The sequence below is a fragment of the Sminthopsis crassicaudata genome, chromosome 4 (assembly GCF_048593235.1).
Source record: "Sminthopsis crassicaudata isolate SCR6 chromosome 4, ASM4859323v1, whole genome shotgun sequence".
Classification (NCBI taxonomy): domain Eukaryota; kingdom Metazoa; phylum Chordata; class Mammalia; order Dasyuromorphia; family Dasyuridae; genus Sminthopsis; species Sminthopsis crassicaudata.
The window spans coordinates 311848603-311866777 of NC_133620.1; the positions used below are offsets into that span (position 1 = coordinate 311848603).

Sequence of the window (18175 nt, forward strand, 5' to 3'; positions counted from 1 at the left end):
CAAAGAGACAAAGAGACAAAGCAGAGTAGCAGTTCAAGGAAGGAAAGATGACATCATTAAAGACCCATACTGTGTCCAAGGCCCCAACACTCCTGCCAATCAGTGTCAACTGATGACACAGTAGATAGACTACTGGGTGTGGCATCAAGAAGACTTGAGTTCAAATAATGACTCAGACACTTACTAGTTATGTGTCCCTGAACAAGTCACTTAACCTGTCTTCCTAAATTTCTTCAAATTATATAATGGGGATAATAATAGCACCTAACTTCCAGAGTGATTATAAGGATCAAATTAGATATTTATGAAGTATAACTATGACTGGCACATGTTATTGTTCAGTTATTTCAGTCGTGTCTGACTCTTTATAACCCCATTTGGGGTTTTCTTGGAAAAGATACTGGAGTGGACTGCCATTTCCTTCTTCAGTTCATTTTACAGATGAGGAAACTGAGTCAAACAGAGTTACATGATTTATTCAGGGTCACACAGCTAGGACATGTCTGAGGCCAAATTTGAAAGACTATTCACTATAGCAGATGTTTAATAAATGCATTTTTGGGGGAGGTAGCTACGTGTCATTATAGAATACAAAGTTAAAAATGAGAAAAGCCTAGTTTAAATGTGGTCTACTTTCCAGAATTGTTGTGAAGATCTAATAGGATAATATTTGTAAAGCACTAAGCACAGTGGATAGCACATAGTAAGTACAATATGTTAGTTGTTATTGGACAATTTCCTTCCAGAGCTCCATCCCACAGAGCCAGCAAAAGACCAATACAGTTTGGAACCAAAAGGGTGGTCAGAAAAAAGGAATACAAGAACGCTCTCAATCTCTCTTAAAAACTTTAGAATTGATTGCCTAATATAGGAGACACTGGCATAGGACTGCTCAACATTGTGTGCCCTCATCAGACAAAGTGCTATGCTCTATGAGCAAAGCAGAATTGAATTTGTCTAAAGGAAATGTGAAATACACAAAATTAGAGAAGCTACCCCAATTCTCCCTGAGGAGAAATTCTCCTTGAATCCTCCTCTGTGAGATTCACCCCAAGGAACCAAAATAAAGTGGTTTATTCTTTGTTGAAGATGAAGTATTCAATTCCAAGATTTTCTACTCCTATTGTTGGTTCAAAACCACTCCCAGTAAGTGGTCTCATCTAGACCTGGAAGCAGTGACAGCATTAAGGGAATGTCATTCAATTGAAACTTCTGTCTCAGATCACCTTATAAAAACAGCAACTTAGGGCTCAATCCTTGCAGAGGACCTAATATGCTATGCCAAGGAAATTTTCTCTCTTCCTGGCATAGCAGTAAACTCTGTCTGCTAGAATATTCTCTTTTAGCATTACCCTTTCTTTATCCTCACCTATTTCCTAACAAGACTTTATATCTCTCTGTCAGGATTTCTCTATTAGAAACTTTACTCCCCTGTCATGACCTTCCCTTTTACCCCACCCTATCTTATTCCTGTTGAGGTATAAATTTGAGGTACTCAAATGAAATTGAAGCCTAGTAGCAGGTTCGGGATACAGGGAATCAAATAAAGCTCACTTGCAACCCTTTGGATTCGGTGCAAGGATAGGGAGTTAAATGAGGTCTTGTAAAGGAATTTATAGACCCAGAAACCTAGATTGATAAAAGAGATTTATTTTGGGCATTGGAAGTAAGATTAAAGTCTGGTTAAAGTCTAGTTAAAAAAATGAGTAAGGGGAGAAGAGGGCACCAGAAACAGTATTCCAGTGGGCAGAGACCCTTGGCATGTTTGGGACCTCTGCAAAGAGAGGACTCCAGCTTGGCTCTTTTATAATGAGAGATTTAGCTAAAGGGGTCCATGGGTGGTGTCCCAAATTGGCTCAGATCCGATGGGAGCTGGGAGAGCCCAAGTTAGATCAGATCTAGTAGGGGCTGGGGGATGGGACAGGCCTGGATCTTCTATTGGAATTCAAAGGGGTGCTTTTATCCAGGATTTGTGAATCAAAGGTCCTAGCTTCTTGAATTGATAATGTATCAGCTAGGAGGGGCTGGGAATCAGAAAGGAATAAATCAATTTGAAAGGACTAGTTTCTTCTTCTTTCTTCTTCATTCTCTTCCACCTTATTTCTTTGTAGATTTTGAAGGATACAATATCCTTCATGGTATGTGTGTATTGTTCCCTATTTACCAGCCCTTCTCCTCCATCTAATGCCTCCATGTCAGTTCTTCTGCACCTCGTTAATATAGCATCATTATTATTTATATCTTTTCCTAGACCATTTTGCTTTTTATAGACCAGATCACACTCAACTCTGCCCCAATCTTTCTTTTGAACTATCCAATTATTATCCAATTAAGTCTTGTACATATAGTTTACATTTCCACACATAAAACACTTTGTTCTTGTTAAGTTCCTTGAAATTAGTCTTTGATGATGGCTCTTATATGTTAAATTTTCTATCGAGTTCAGATTTGGTTGAAACAAAATCCTGAAAATCTGTTGACAATATTGAATATCTTTTTTTTTTTCCTGTTTAATACTATGCTTTGTTTTGCTGGATATATTTTTGGCCTATTCTTTTGATTATTAATATGCAGTATTCCAGGACCTGTGCTCTTTTATTATAGCTGCTGAAAAACCCTGCACAATCTAATTGTAGCTCTAATATATTTGAATTTTTTGGTTTTTTGTTTGTTTCTTATAAAATTTTCTCTTTGATCTGGGGTTTTCAAAACTTAGCAATAATGTTCCTATGTGTTTCAAATTGTAATACCAGAGAAACTGAGACAGGATACAGATTAGAGAGCAATTTAATAATTTATTTGAAAGGGAGAGATTTACTGGGACCAAATGGATCCATGGTTTGTTACAGGACTGAATGAGACTATCATCTCCAAGAAGAGAGCCATAAATGTTGGATACAAGATTCTTTTATAGGGTAACAAGAACAATGATAATGGGGGAGGTACCTGGATGGGGATGATCTAATGAGGAGACACCTAGGATGACATAATGGAGGGAAGTACTGGAAAGGCTCCTGATATTCTAATTATGTCTAAAATGGATAGACCTTTATCCCACCAAACATTAAGAAGGAATGATTATAGCCTGAAGACATAAGACCTTTATCCTATCAAACATTAAGAAAGAATGATTGTAGTCTGGGATTTGGGGACAGAGAACAATTAGGGAAACTGGGTCAGGACATTAAAAAAGAACTGTGGCACAACAAAATACAATACCATCAAGATAAGGCAACCCTTCTCTATAGTCTCTAAGACAAGTATAGGGCTAAACTAATATCTGTCTTCTATCTCTAGTTTACGATTACAATATGTTCAGAACCTGGGGCAGCTAGGTAGAGTTGACTTCTTGAAGTCAGGAAGACCTGAGTTCAAATTTGGCCTCAGACACTTAACACTTCCTATCTGTGTGACCCTAGGCAAGTCACTTAACTTCAGTTACCTCAGCAAAAAAAAAAAAAAAAAAAAATCGATATGTTCAGAGCAAAAGCCATGTCCCTGATTACTCTAAATGTGGAAAACAGCCCTTAGATTGTACCATCCAATTTATGCTCTTCTTACTAATGAAAGTTAGACAAAAGATCATCACAAATAATGAATATTGAGTAATCTCATCCATTAAAGCATAATAGCAAAGAGAAATCAGAGTTCAACTGATTAGAATATGTGAAAGAATGTAATAAGCTTTCCCCAATAGACAATTGGTCAAATGATATGAATGAACAGTTCCCAAAAGAATTTCATATTACAAAGAACGATTTTAAAAAGCCCTAAATCACTAACAACAAATACAAATCAAAATAACCTTCACACCCCACCAGAAAATTGTGAAAAATAGTAAAAGATGGAAATAGTCAATGTCAGAAGGCTGGCACATGAATACATTAATGGAGTTGTAAGTACAATAATTATGGCAAATATTTTGGGATTATGTGGATAAAGTGGCTAAAAATGACCATATCCTTTGACCCAGGGATTCTACTACTGGGCACATACCTCAAGGAAGTAAGTGGCAACAAGAAACACCTCACTTTTGTATCTGTATTTTTTTGTGGTACCAAAGAGCTTAGGAGAGGGGAAGGAAAAAGAAGTTAATGGCCATTAATTATTAAATAGATCAACAAACTGATCTACATGAATGGAATGAAATTTTATTATAAGAAATTATTATTATAACAAATGTAAAGAATCACAGTAATTAAATGAAAAATAAATGGAGACAGAGAAAACCAATATATACTAACTACAACAATGAGAACAGGAAGAAGAGCTAGCACAAATATAAATGTCAAAATTATTAAAAAAAAAAAAAACAAGGTTATTTCAAAAAAAGAGATATAAGCCGACATTTCCCTCCCAATTTTTTATAGGGATGGGTAGGCCATGAATGTGGAATACTATATATAAAGTCAGATTATTTTCAATACATTCATTATTTTGTTGAATTTTTCTGCATCTTTTTGGGTTTTTAAAAATTATTTGTTATATGTCAAGAGCTGGCAAAACATGGTCATGGACTAAATCTAGCCCACCATCAGTTTCTATATTTCTTAGCTCAAGTCAGAAGATAAGGTATGTCTACTAATTATGTCACATAGTTCAAAATGCAACAATAAGCAATAGGGAAGGAAACTCAGCTAACTGGGGTTGCTCACCACTCTTCCTCTGTGGTGAGTATTTTTGATCTCTATGAGATGAGATATAAAGAGTATATGCAAAAAGTTTTACATATATATATATATACATATATATATATATATATTTAAACCTACAAAAATCTGACAACCAGAGTTTCTCATCTAATAATAGTCACTAAACAGTTGTCTTCAAATTCAAGGGCAAGGAAGCAGCTATTGGAGAGCTTTGTTGTTTTTGAGCCTACATATCATAAAGCTTGAGTTGTTCCTGCATATCTCCATCAGACATCTCTCCAAAAGTCTCCATGTTGTCCTTCATGAGTTTGAAGATGGCAGCCAGCTGTTCTTTTTTAACCCTGTCAAGAAAAAAGAATAAAGAGATTTCTAATTAGGATGATTGAGAAGGATAACACAAGAATCTAATTTACACTCAAGTATTCCAGTAAAGATCTAACAATTGCACCAGACAATAATGACCAAGAAATTAAAAGAAAAACTAATCTAAATGCCCTTTATCCACCCCAGGATTACACAAAAAGACAACCAAAACCTATGAACATTAAGGAAAGGAATTTGATCAGAAAAACCAGTGTGACTACATGCAAAACAAGACAGTGTGTATGCTCCCAGTGTAAATCAGAATCAGGATGGGGATACCTAAAGCTTTCAATGCTCTATACGTGGGAGCAGAAAGAACTTTCACTCTCCCCCTTAAGAAGCTATAATGGCTTTCTCTTGCTTATAGGATATGTGCCTTTTACAACTCTTACTAGTCTCCCTTTCTAAGCTTAATGCACCTTCTTCTCCTTCATGAACTTGACATTCCAACCAAATTGGCCTTACCAGCTGTTTCCTGTCTAAGACGTTCTATCTTCCACTTCTCTCACTTTACAGAGGCTGTCCACTCAACAACTTCTGTGCTGGAATGATTGTACAAACCTGGAATGCACTCCATCAAGCTCTTGCTCTTTCCAAATTTTTTCCTCATTAATTTTATTTGTCCCATTTCTTTTTTTACTGTGACTCTATCTAAGTGCTATCTAACCTGACCTTCCCTTTGTCTTCTCCCCTGAATTTTACTTTGCATATTCTTTGTATTTATTTTTCTTTATGTATGTAGGTTCCTTTGAAGGTAAAGGACTAGGAGAGCAAACCTGGTACTTAACAGCCTCATGAATGAATGAATTTTACTTTCAAGAAATCTGGTGATAAATAAGGTTAATACATTCACTAAATGGTTTGACATCCCCTGAAGAAAAATGTAGGGCAAACAAGGAAGCATTTATTTTAAGAGAAAAGTTTAAAAAAAATGAAACAAATAAATGAAAAAATGTTGGGATAGTTCTATGCTATAAAATGGATCAAGACACAAATGTTTATGTTATACAGGATATTTTTCAGGATCTGAGTTCAAATCTGATCTCAGACACTTAACACTTCCTAGCTGTGTGACCCTGGGCAAGTCACTTAACTCCAGACTCAGAAAAAAAAAAAAATAATAATAATATACAGGATATTTTCCACCTATCCATTCATACTAGGGAATGGTTATCTAGTTTTTATACTCATTTTTAAAAATAGATTTTGTAATTGGAGATAGGATATTAAACCATAGCATTATCATCTGTGTCCAATTTAGGCATCAGAAATTCATGCTGCATAGAAATCTTCTATTAGCACAGCATGCTCTAATAGGGTGACATCTTACAACTAAAACTAATACTCAATAACTCATCCACTCCCATGGTTTTAATTACCATCTCTATGCTGATGATTCTCAGATCTAGCTATACTGCCCCAAACTCTCTGCTGATCTCTGATCTCACATTTTCAATTGCTTTTCAGACATCTAAAACTGAATGTCCAGTAGACATCTCAAATTCTATATATACAAAACTAAATTCATTATCTTCCTCTCTCAATCCCCTTTTTACTTCTCCTTTCTCACTCTCATCTCACACTCCCTAACACTACAAACACTTTCCCTATTACTGTAGAGGACAATCTCATCTTCCCAGGCTCTAATGATCAAAACGTAGGAGTCATGGGGGAACCTCTCACTATCTCTCTTCTCTCATATCTAACCTGTTTCAAGGCCTATGAATATCACTTTTGCAACATTTCTTGAGTATGTATGTCTCCTTCTATCCTCTGACATTGACACTGCTCCAGTGAGCCCCTCATCACCTCACACCTGGACTACTGCAATAGCCTTCTGCTAGGTCTCCATCCTCTATTCAACCACCAAAGTGATTTTCCTAAATCACAGGCCTGATCATTTCACTTTTTTAACGAGTCCCCTACCTTTCCAGTCTTCTTACATCTTATTCCACATGTTCTCTTCAGACCAATGACCATTCCACAAGCAAGACATTTCATTGTGCTCTGGACATTCTCTCTGGTGGCTATCTTATTATCCTTAACTTTACCTACTGACTTCCCTGGTTTCCTTGTCTTAACTTTTATTGGAAGCCTTTCCCAGCCCCTCTTAATTCCACTGCCTTCCCTTGTTAATTATTTTCTCCTTTCCTGTATATAGCTTACTTTATACATATTTGTTGTTTGCATGTTGTTTCCCCCATTAGATTGTAAACGCTTTGAAAGCACAGACTATTTTGCTCTTTTTTTTTTTTTTTTTTTTTTTTGGTATTCACAATACTTAGTATGTAGGAGGAGGAGGAGTTTAATCAATGATTGATTTTTTACATAGTGCTTTAAAGGTTTACAAAATGATATCCTCAGAGCAATACCATAAGGAATTGATATTACTATTTTCATTTTCCAGATAAGGAAATTAAAGTTCAGAAAGCAGATTGCCACAGATACTATTAGCAAGTTTGTTCAATAGTTAACTATCTTCCTGCAGTATTTTCTAATACTAATACAAGCTTAGCCTTCTTCCCCTGCCCTACCCCGCCACCCTCACATACCCAAAGCTTATAGTAGCTAGCTACTTATTTGGGATATATACTGTACCATACCTGTTGGATCTCTCAGTTAACTCATTACTAAACATGTCTATCTTTCCATAATCACTGAGGTCTATATCTTCTATCCAAAAATAATATATTTTATAATCAGAGCAGCATGTAGGAATAAGGGAATCCAAGTTCCAAAACCAAAGGTCTCATGATCATTTGGGAAAAATAAAGGTGTAAATAATTTGTTTGATATGAAAAACAGGAAGACAATGAAAGACAGCACCTATATCCTTCCAGGCAACTGATGAAAAATAAACAAGAATATGGTTTGGTATAGCAGAATTAATACAGAGAGGCTTGGAGAGACATACATGAACTGATGCTAAGTGAAATGAGAAGAACCAGGAGATTATTATACACTTCAACAACAATACTACATGATGGATCAATTCTGATGGACATGGCTCTCTTCAACAATAAGAGGATCCAAATCAAATGATCTGTAATGAACAGAACCAGCTACACCTAGAGAAAGTACATTGGATAATGAGTATGGATCACAACATAACATTTCCACTCTTTCTGTTATTGTTTGCTTACATTTTTGTTTTTTCTTCTCCGGTTATTTTTACTTTCTAAATCCAATCGTTCTTGTGCAACAAGATAAGTGTATAAATATGTATACATATATTGTATTTAACATATACTTTAACATATTTAACATGTATGGGACTACCTGCCATCTAGAGGAGAAGATAAAGGGAAGGAGGGGATAAGTTGAAACAGAAGTTTTTGCAAGGGTCAATGTTGAAAATTACATGATTTGTATATAACAAGCTATAAAAAAAAGAAATAGTTTGGTATGAAAGAACTTTAAGATAAAAAATTTAATTATAAAAGCCTAGATTATCTACTTTATATACCAAGTAAGATTTAGACTCTACCAAAGACATAACACTATCTATTAGCCATATCATGGTCAAGTAGGTACCTCACATAATCATCATTTAGTTTTATATAAGGCAATTTTTTCATGTTGGCACTATATACTATGGTTTTCTAGTGAGCAATTGTGCCAACAGTTATCAGGAATGGATGAGCAATGTAACAGTCCTGAGAAAGGAATCTTGATGGAATTCTCGGGCTTCTGTTATACAGAAAACACTATCTAATTTTTTTACTTGTTAATTTTTAACACTGTTAATTTTTTAAGTATTTGTCTAACAACTTCACAACCTAGAAATTACTATGATATAAATACTCTCAAAGAGGCAAATTTATGAAAATCTAGTAATCTAGTTAGGGCCACCATGTCTTCTATCTGGAAAAAATCTAATCAATCCGTGCTGTTTTTTAGGTAAAGTAAAACCAAGAGGTCAACTTTAAAATAATATTTTACACAAACCATTCTCCAACTGATAAATGATCAAAGGATATGAATAGAAAATTTTCAGATGAAATTAAAACCATTTATAGTTATATGAAAAAATGCTTTCAATCATTTTTAATCAGAGAAATGCAAATTTAGCTAACGCTGAAGTGCCACTACATACCTCTCAGATTGGCTAAGAAGACAGGAAAAGATAATGATAAATGTTGGAGGGGATGTGGGAAAACTGGGATAATAATACATTGTTTGTGGAATTATGAATGGATCCAACCATTTTGGATAGCAATATGGAAGTCTGCCGAAAGGGCTATCAAACTGTGCATACCCTTTGATCCAGCAGTATCTCTACTGGGTCTGTACCCCAAAGAGATAATTTTAAAAAGGGAAAAGAACCCACATGTGCAAAAATGTTTGTAGCAGCCTTTTTTGTGGTGGCAAACTGAGTGGATACCTGTCAATTGGAGAATGGCTGAATAAGTTATTGTATATGAATGTTATGGAATATTATTGTTCTATAACAAACAATCATCAGAATGATTTTAGAAAGGCTTGGAGAGACTTGCATGAACTGATTCTAAGTGAAATAGATAGAACCAAGAGATCACTGGACACAGCAACAACAAGATTGTACAATAATCACTTCTGATGGATGTGGCTCTTTTCAATAATGAGGTGATTCAGGCCAGTTCCAATGGTCTGTGCTGAAGAGAGCCATCTGTACCCACAGAGAGGACTTTGGGGACTGAGTGTGGATCACAGATAATATTTTCACTTTTTTTTTGGTTGTTTGCTTGCGTTTTGTTTTCTATCTCATTTTTTTTTCTTTTGGTCTGAATTTTTATGCAGCATGATAATTGTGGAAATATATATAGAAGGATTGCACATATTTAACATTCATTGGATTACTTGCTATCTAGAGTAAGGAGTGAGAGGAGGGAGAAAAAAATTTGGAACACAAGATTTTGTAAGGAAAAATGTTGAAAATAGACCAAAAAATAATTGGAAACTAAATGATTTCATACTAAAGAATGATTGGGTAAAACAGCAAATCATAGACATAATTAATAACTTCACCCAAGAAAATGACAATAAAGAGAATTTATTATGTAAAAAAAAAGAAAGGGTAATAATTATGACCACAGACAAAGTTAAAATTAAAATAGATTTAATAAAAAAATTGAAATAGGGAAACTATATTATGTGTCACCAATATTATTCAATATTGTCTTAGACCATTTAAAATAACCAAACAGTATTTTATACTGAGAATATACCTACCCAAATAGACATGGGAACTACATGAGCATGATGCTCTCAAGAAGAAAAAAACCCTGGAAAGTCCTTCATTCACCAGCTGTGAATGACTTTGCTATTCTCAGCAGTACACAACTACTCTGATGGACTTATTTTTTAAAATTAATTTTATTAGGGAAAATATACCAAAAAATAATTGGAAACTAAATAACCTCATACTAAAGAATGATTGGGTGAAACAGCAAATCATTGATATAATTAATAACCTCACCCAAGAAAATGACAATAATGAGGCATCAAACCAAAATATGTGGGATGAAGCCAAAGCAGTAATAAGGGGAAATTTTATATCTCCAGAGGCTTACTTGCATAAAATAAAGAAAGAGAATGTCAATGAATTGGGCTTGCAACTAAAAATGCTAGAAAAAGAACAAATTAAAAACCCCCAGACAAACACGAAACTGGAAATTCTAAAAATAAAAGGAGAGAGTAATAAAATTGAAAGTAAAAACAAACTATTGAATTAATTAATAAAACTAAGAGTTGGTTCTATGAAAAAAACCAACAAAATAGACAAACCCTTAGTAAATCTGATTAAAAAAAGGAAAGAGGAAAAGCAAATTGTTAGTCTTAAAAATGAAAAGGGAGAACTCACCACTAATGAAGAGGAAATTAGAGTAATAATTAGGAGTTACATTGCCTAACTTTATGCCAATAAATTCAATAACTTAAATGAAATGGAAGAATACCTTCAAAAATATAGCTTCCCCAGATTAACAGAGGAAGAAGTAAACAGGTTAAACAGTCCCATCTTAGAAAAGAAATAGAACAAGCTATTAACCAATTCCCTAAGAAAAATCCCCAGGACCAGATCCCAGGACCAGATGGATTTACATGTGAATTCTACCAAACATTTAAAGAAAAATTAACTCCAATGTTATATGAGCTATTTGAAAAAATAAGGATTGAAGGAGTCCTACCAAATTCCTTTTATGACACAGACATGGTATGGATACCTAAACCAGGTACGATGAAAACAGAGAAAGAAAATTATAGACCAATCTCCCTAATGAATATTGATGCTAAAATCTTAAATAAAATATTAGCAAGCAGGATACAAAATATATCCACATAAATCCTCAACATTTTTATACATCATTAACAAAATCCAGCAAGAGATTCAAAGAGAAATTCCCTTCAAAATAACTGTCAATAATATAATATATTTGGGAATCTATCTACCAAAGGAAAGTCAGGAATTATATGAGCAAAATTACAGAACATTTGCCACAAAAATAAAGTCAGATTTAAATAATTGGAAAGACATTAAGTGTTTTTGGATAGGCCGAGCAAATATAATAAAGATGACAATACTTTCTAAACTAATCTATTTATTTAGTGCTATACCAATCAGACTCCCAAGAAACTATTTTAATGACCTAGAAAATATAACAAAATTCATATGGAAGAACAAAAGGTCGAGAATTTAAAAGGAATTAATGAAAAGAAAACATCAAATGAAGGTGGCCTAGCAATACCTGATCTAAAACTATATTATAAAGCAGCAGTCACCAAAACCATTTGGTATTGGCTAAGAAATAGACTAGATCAGTGGAATAAATTAGGTTCACAGGACAAAATAGTGAATAACTATAGCAATCTAGTGTTTGATAAACCCGAAGATCCCAACTTTTGGGATAAGAATTCATTATTTGACAAAAAATGCTGGGAAAACTGGAAATTAGTATGGCAAAAATTAGGCATGGACCCGCACTTAACACCACATATTAAGATAAAATCAAAATGGGTCCATGATTTAGGAATAAAGAATGAGATCATAAATAAATTAGAGGAACATAGGATAGTTTACCTCTCAGACTTGTGGAGGAGGAAGGAATTTGTGACCAAAGGAGAACTAGAGATCATTATTGATCACAAAATTTTGATTACATCAAATTAAAAGGCTTTTATACAAACAAAACTAATGCAAACAAGATTAGAAGGGAAGCAATAAACTGGGAAAACATTTTTACAGTTAAAGGTTCTGATTTCCAAAATATAGAGAGAACTGACTCTAATTTATAAGAAATCGAGCCATTCTCCAATTGATAAATGGTAAAAGGATATGAACAGACAATTTTCAGATGATGAAATTGAAACTATTTCCACTCATATGAAAGTGTTTCAAATCACGATTGATCAGAGAAATGCAAATTAAGACAATTCTGAGATACCACTACACACCTGTCAGATTGGCTAAGATGACAGGAAAAAATAATGATGAATGTTGGAGGGGATGTGGGAAAACTGGGACACTGATACATTGTTGGTGGAGTTGTGAAAGAATCCAACCATTCTGGAGAGCAATCTGGAATTATGCCCAAAAAGTTATCAAACTGTGCATACCCTTTGATCCAGCAGTGCTACTACTGGGCTTATATCCCAAGGAAATACTAAAGAAGGGAAAGGGACCTGTATGTGCCAAAATGTTTGTGGCAGCCCTTTTTGTAGTGGCCAAAAACTGGAAAATGAATGGATGCCCATCAATTGGAGAATAGTTGGGTAAATTGTGGTATATGAATGGTATGGAATATTATTGTTCTGTAAGAAATGACCAGCAGGGTGAATACAGAGAGGCTTGGAGAGACTTACATGAACTGATGCTGAGTGAAATGAGCAGAACCAGGAGATCTTTATACACTTCAACAACAATACTGTATGAGGATGTATTCTGATGGAAGTAGATATCTTCAAGAAAGAGATCTAATTCAGTTTCACTTGATCAATGATAGACAGAATCAGCTACACCCAGAGAAGGAACACTGGGAAATGAGAGTAAACTGTTTGCATTTTTGTTTTTCTTCCCAGGTTATTTTTACCTGCTGAATCCAATTCTTCCGGTGCAACAAGAAATTCGGTTCTGCACACATATATTGTATCTAGGATGTACTATGTATGGGACTACCTGCCATCTAGGGGAAGGGGTGGAGGGAAGGAGGGGAAAAATCGGAACAGAAGTGAGTGCAAGGGATAATGTTGTAAAAAATTACCTATATATATGTACTGTCAAAAAAAGTTATAATTATAAAATTAATTTTTAAAATTAAAATTAAAAAATTAATTTTATTAAAACTTTTTATTTACAAAATGTATGCATGGATAATTTTTCAACCCTTGCAACATTTTGTTCCAAATTTTTCCCTCCATCCCCCAACTCCTTCCTAAATGGCAAATAGTCCAATACATGTTAAGTATGTTAAAATATATGTTAAATCCAATCTTGCTGCACAAGAAAAATCAGATCAAGAAGGAAAAAGAAACCTGAGAAAACAAAATGCAAGCAAACATCAACAGAAAAAGTGAAAACGCTATGCTGTGATCCATACTCAGTTCCCACAGTCTTTTCTCTGGGTGTATATGGTTCTCTTCATCACTGAACAATTGGAACTGGTTTGAATCATCTCATTGTTGAAGAGAGCCATGTCCATCTGAAGACTTACGATGAAAATTCCTATCCATCCTCAGAGAAGGAACTGATTGCATCTGAATGCAGATATTCTCTTTTTCTCTCTAGCTCTCTCTTTTTTAACTAAATTTTTCTTTAGGGCTTTTATTTTCATTATGGAAATGTTTTGCATAACTTCAACTGTTTTCTTAATTGTGGGTGGGATAAGGGAGAAATAGACTCAAAAGTTTTAGAAACAAATGTAAATTTTTTTTTTTTTGTTTTGAATGTAGCTGGAGGAAAATAACAAATAAGTATAATCCCCCCCCAAAAAATGATTTTTTTACTCACACAGCTTCTTCCTGAGTTCATGTCCTCATCAAATTTCAGAGATTATTGTAATATCCTAAATAAACTCCCTCTCTCCCAAATCCAGTCAATCCTCCACACAGCTGCCCCAAAAAAAGTAACCATATTCAACCAACACCAGTTGCTCTTTATTGACTCTAGGCTAAAATACAAATTTTACTATTTAACTTTTATTTTATTTTATTTTATTTTTGCTGAGGCAATTGGAGTTAAATGACTTGCCCAGAGTCACCCAGCTAGAAGTGTTAAGTGTCTGAGGACACAATTGAACTCAGGTCCTCCTGGCTGGTGCTCTCCACCCAGCTGCTTCTACTATTTAACTTTTAAAGTTTTCCCAAAATTGGCTCCAATCTTTCTGCAATCCCGCCAAATTGTCCTTCTCTCTATTTCTTATATATAACAGTTCATCTCCCACCTTGGTGCCTTTGCATTGGTTTTCCTCCACTCTTGGAATACATTCCTTCTTAGCTCCAGTTCCACAAAATCCCTTTCTTCCTTCAAGACTTCGCTTAACTCAAACACCATTTCTTTCTCTTTCTTTCTTCCTTTCTTCCTTCCTTCTTTCATTTCTCTTTTTCTCTCCTTCTTCTCCTCCTCTTCCTTTTTTTTTTTTTTTTTTTGTATGTGTGTGGGGGCAAGAGATGGTGAGCTTTAATGTCAATACTAGAGATGGCCACTCTCCAGTCAGGATCAATTACCCCTCAGTTCTTGTCATGATCCAGTGCATATTCTTGGAAAAGCTCTACATTACTTTTCAAAAAGTAATCAAGCAAGGAATACAAAATGCTGAGGAAGGTCTTTTTGTGGGCTGTATGGATATATGGGTGCTAACACCATCCCATGTCTGCTGTGGCATCCAGAGTGCCCAAATGGGTCATGTGCAACTTTATTTCAAATCTAGGCCCCACTTCCATCAGCTCCACTGTATAATAATCTAGCTTCTGGTACATGTGATGCCAAAAAGAAATGTAATCATTCTGGTTGGCAAAGGTGATGATATGGTTATGTGTCATTCTTACATGGAAAAGGAATTAGAGAATACTTGAGATTTGCTGTGCTAGGCAGCAAGAAAGAATATAAAGAATATGGTAAGGCAGGACCTCTGAGGCTGTGTCCAGATCAGGGGTATCATGCCACATCACCACCATGTTATACCGTGGGAAATATACAGTGAGACCAGATGGCTCATAATAAAGTCAACTGGTGTCACTAGTACATCAGCAACAGATCTATAGCTCTCTTGGCATCTATAGCTCTAAACCAAAGCACCTGTTTCATGTTGTTCCTGGCTCATTCATGGAATCATCAGCAAATAGCAGCTTCAATTCAATAGCAAATATCTTGAGCTGAGAGCTGGGCTCTTGGGATATGCTATATGTGATTCCAGGCTTTTATGCACCTGCCCAGAGATACTTATCATCCTGGCATTCCCGCAAGGACAAAGGAATCCCTGCAGAGTTCAGTAAGGATCAATGGATTCTCATTAAGGGCTGTCCTGAACTCCTGCTTTTTTCTTTCAAAATATGCTGCTTTTGCTTCTGAATCTTGCAATACAAGTATTTCTGGCAAAGAGAGGTCTCAAGGCACAGAATTATTGCCCCCGGCTGCAGTTCTCATCCCAGTGATCCTCTCATTTTCAACAATAAGTTTTTCCTGATTCCCCCATCTGCTGGTACCTTTCTTCCCCAAATCCTTTGATTTAAACTACTTTGCATTTAATTCTCCTTAAATTTGTTCTGTTCACTTAGACAGGGTCAGCTAGGTAGTACAGTGGATAGAGTGCTAATTCTGAAGTCAGTAAGACTTATCTTCCTGAGTTCAAATGCATATTTGTCTATTACTGTGTAACCCTGATTTGTCTTAGTTTTTTCATCTATAAAATGAGCTGGAGAAGGAAATGAAAAACCATTTCAGTACCTTTGCCAAGAAAATTTCAAAAGGGATCAGACATGACTGAAAATGGCAGAATTATAAATTACTCATTTCTTGATTGCAAAATGGATAAGCTCTTTTGAGTATGGATTTTCATTTTTGCTATTTACATTCCCTGTGCCTAGCATAGTGCCTGATTCATAATAGGATCATAATAAATACTTATTGATTGACTAATAGCAGCAATGACTTCTACACTCCCAACAAAACTATCACACTGTATAAGATGAAAAGACAAAAACCAAATTTATTAGCCTTTCATCCCCAAGCATCCCCAAACTGTGAAGGAAAACAAGTAAGAGTAATGTGGAATTGAGAAGTAAAGTCACCTTCATTACTGACACATAGGAAAGGGAAGGAAAAGGAAAAATAGACATTATAAACAAAAAGACAAAGATAGAGACATAGAAATGTCTTTTAAAAAATTAGGTTCATGCTGACCAGGATAGTAGTGATGGAAATATATACGTGAGTTTTACCAGCTCATTTTAAATGATTAACTTAGTTGATTGATATTCTTAATCTACTAATCTCTTTCCTTACAGAGTCATGGAAGGTGATGGTGTTGAGGGCAGACTTAAAATGGGGGAAACTATTCAATATACACAAGGGACAGCATTACAGTAAATACCAAAGTTTTCACCCCTGCTAAGAAGGGACTGGGATAATGGTGATAAGACTTTGGGTGACTGGAAGAAAAGAATCTTTGAAAGTGCAAATGAAATGATCTTTCTGAAAGTAACCAAGGCACTCTGTCCTTTTATATAGGCTCATAGTTTATCACTGGGCCAAAAAACAGATTTCTACTAAAATCCAAATTTTTCTTGTTACCTGGCCAAAATATTATCTTATTTTCCAAACCTCAATCTACAATAAATTGATTATAGTGGAAAGATTATTTGAGCTCAGCCAGATTCTCAGGCAATATTATTGCCATGTAAAATGGGGGGAATTGGACCAAATAATTTCTAAGGCTCCTCCTCATCCTAAATCATATTATCCTCTGATATTTTTAATACAACCACTCTTCTTTCTAATCAACAGGAAGAGAGGAACTAACTTTGCCTTATCCCCATTATTTTTTGTTTATATTAAAACCTTGAGAACTAAAAATTCTCAGTCACAATGTACTTTTACCCTAGTACAATGTTCTTTGTAGTCCCTTTTTAGTAAGATGGAACTGTCATCTTATAGAGATTAAAATTAAAAGCTCACAATACAAAAGGCCCATCTCCCCAAGTAGGTGCAGGTATGCACACATATGATGGTATCCAGCTTGCATGTACATAATACAAAGTATACCTATAAATGATTACATTTGCCTTCCAGATTCTTCTCTCGTTTTCTCTAGGAAACAGAACAGACTAACTCCTCCATCCTGAATATGAACCTGAGTTCATCCCATGGACATTCACAGATGTCAAGAGGAATATCTATTCTGTTTTTGCTTGTGACTTTTGATGCTCATGAAAGATAAAATGAGGTTCAGATGAGATACATTTTATTAATTGGTTATGAAGGAAGTAGGGGTAATAAGAGTTAGACCATTCACAGACAATGATCTAATCCATTAGTCTAAGAAGTCAGAATCCTTACCAAAAAGTTTTGGGAGAGTATTTGTGGTGCAGAACTAAGGTACTTGCTACAGGCAAGTGAAGTCAGAGGTCAGCTCAATCCTGTAATATAAAAGGAGTAAACTTGATAAGACCAAAGAGGCAGCATGGTAAAGACCTGAGGGAAAGCAAAGGGTTGTCTGCACTAGCAAAGATGATGTAACATGAGTTCTGGGGTACCTGGGTGCTACTTGCCTGGATGTTTATTATTTTGTTCTACGGAGAAACATCTGCTGGTAGTAGTCTGAAAAGGCTGCTGAGGAGAAGCTATAGAGCTAAAGGCTACAGAATACCCCTGATACTATATTTATTATTGACAATATTTTCTGATACTTGAAAGGCTGGAGGGATCGGTGAATAAAAAGAGCACCCCAAAAATAATAAAAAACAGTTGCCTAGTTTTGCATTATTGTAACAACACAATCTTCCATTCCACTTGATCTCTGGAATATCATTTCATGGTGATAATGAATGTTTGTGGTAAGAAAGGGGTTAATACCACAGCAAACACCTATGAGATGCTAGAGACTCCAAGAATCTATGCAGCTGACATAGATGTCCTGACTTTACCAAATTGTTGTGCCACAGTTCTCTTTTAATGTCCTGACCCAGTT

At 35.2% G+C, this 18175-nt stretch overlaps 1 protein-coding gene across 2 annotated transcripts in view; it reads right to left on the reverse strand.

Moving 5' to 3' along the window:
• Window positions 1-2775: 2775 nt before the first annotated feature.
• The window catches only part of MXRA7 (matrix remodeling associated 7), a 52229-nt gene continuing 36829 nt past the window's right edge, over window positions 2776-18175 (reverse strand). Inside the window, exons 4-5 of one of the 2 annotated variants that reach the window (XM_074260217.1) lie at window positions 17545-17624; window positions 2776-4993 (exon numbers count right to left, since the gene is read on the reverse strand). In XM_074260217.1, the coding sequence (XP_074116318.1) occupies window positions 17591-17624 (34 nt within the window). In that variant the 3' untranslated portion in view covers window positions 2776-4993; window positions 17545-17590. The remainder of the gene's footprint in view (window positions 4994-17544; window positions 17625-18175) is intronic. The other variant, XM_074260216.1, reaches the window with a different exon arrangement.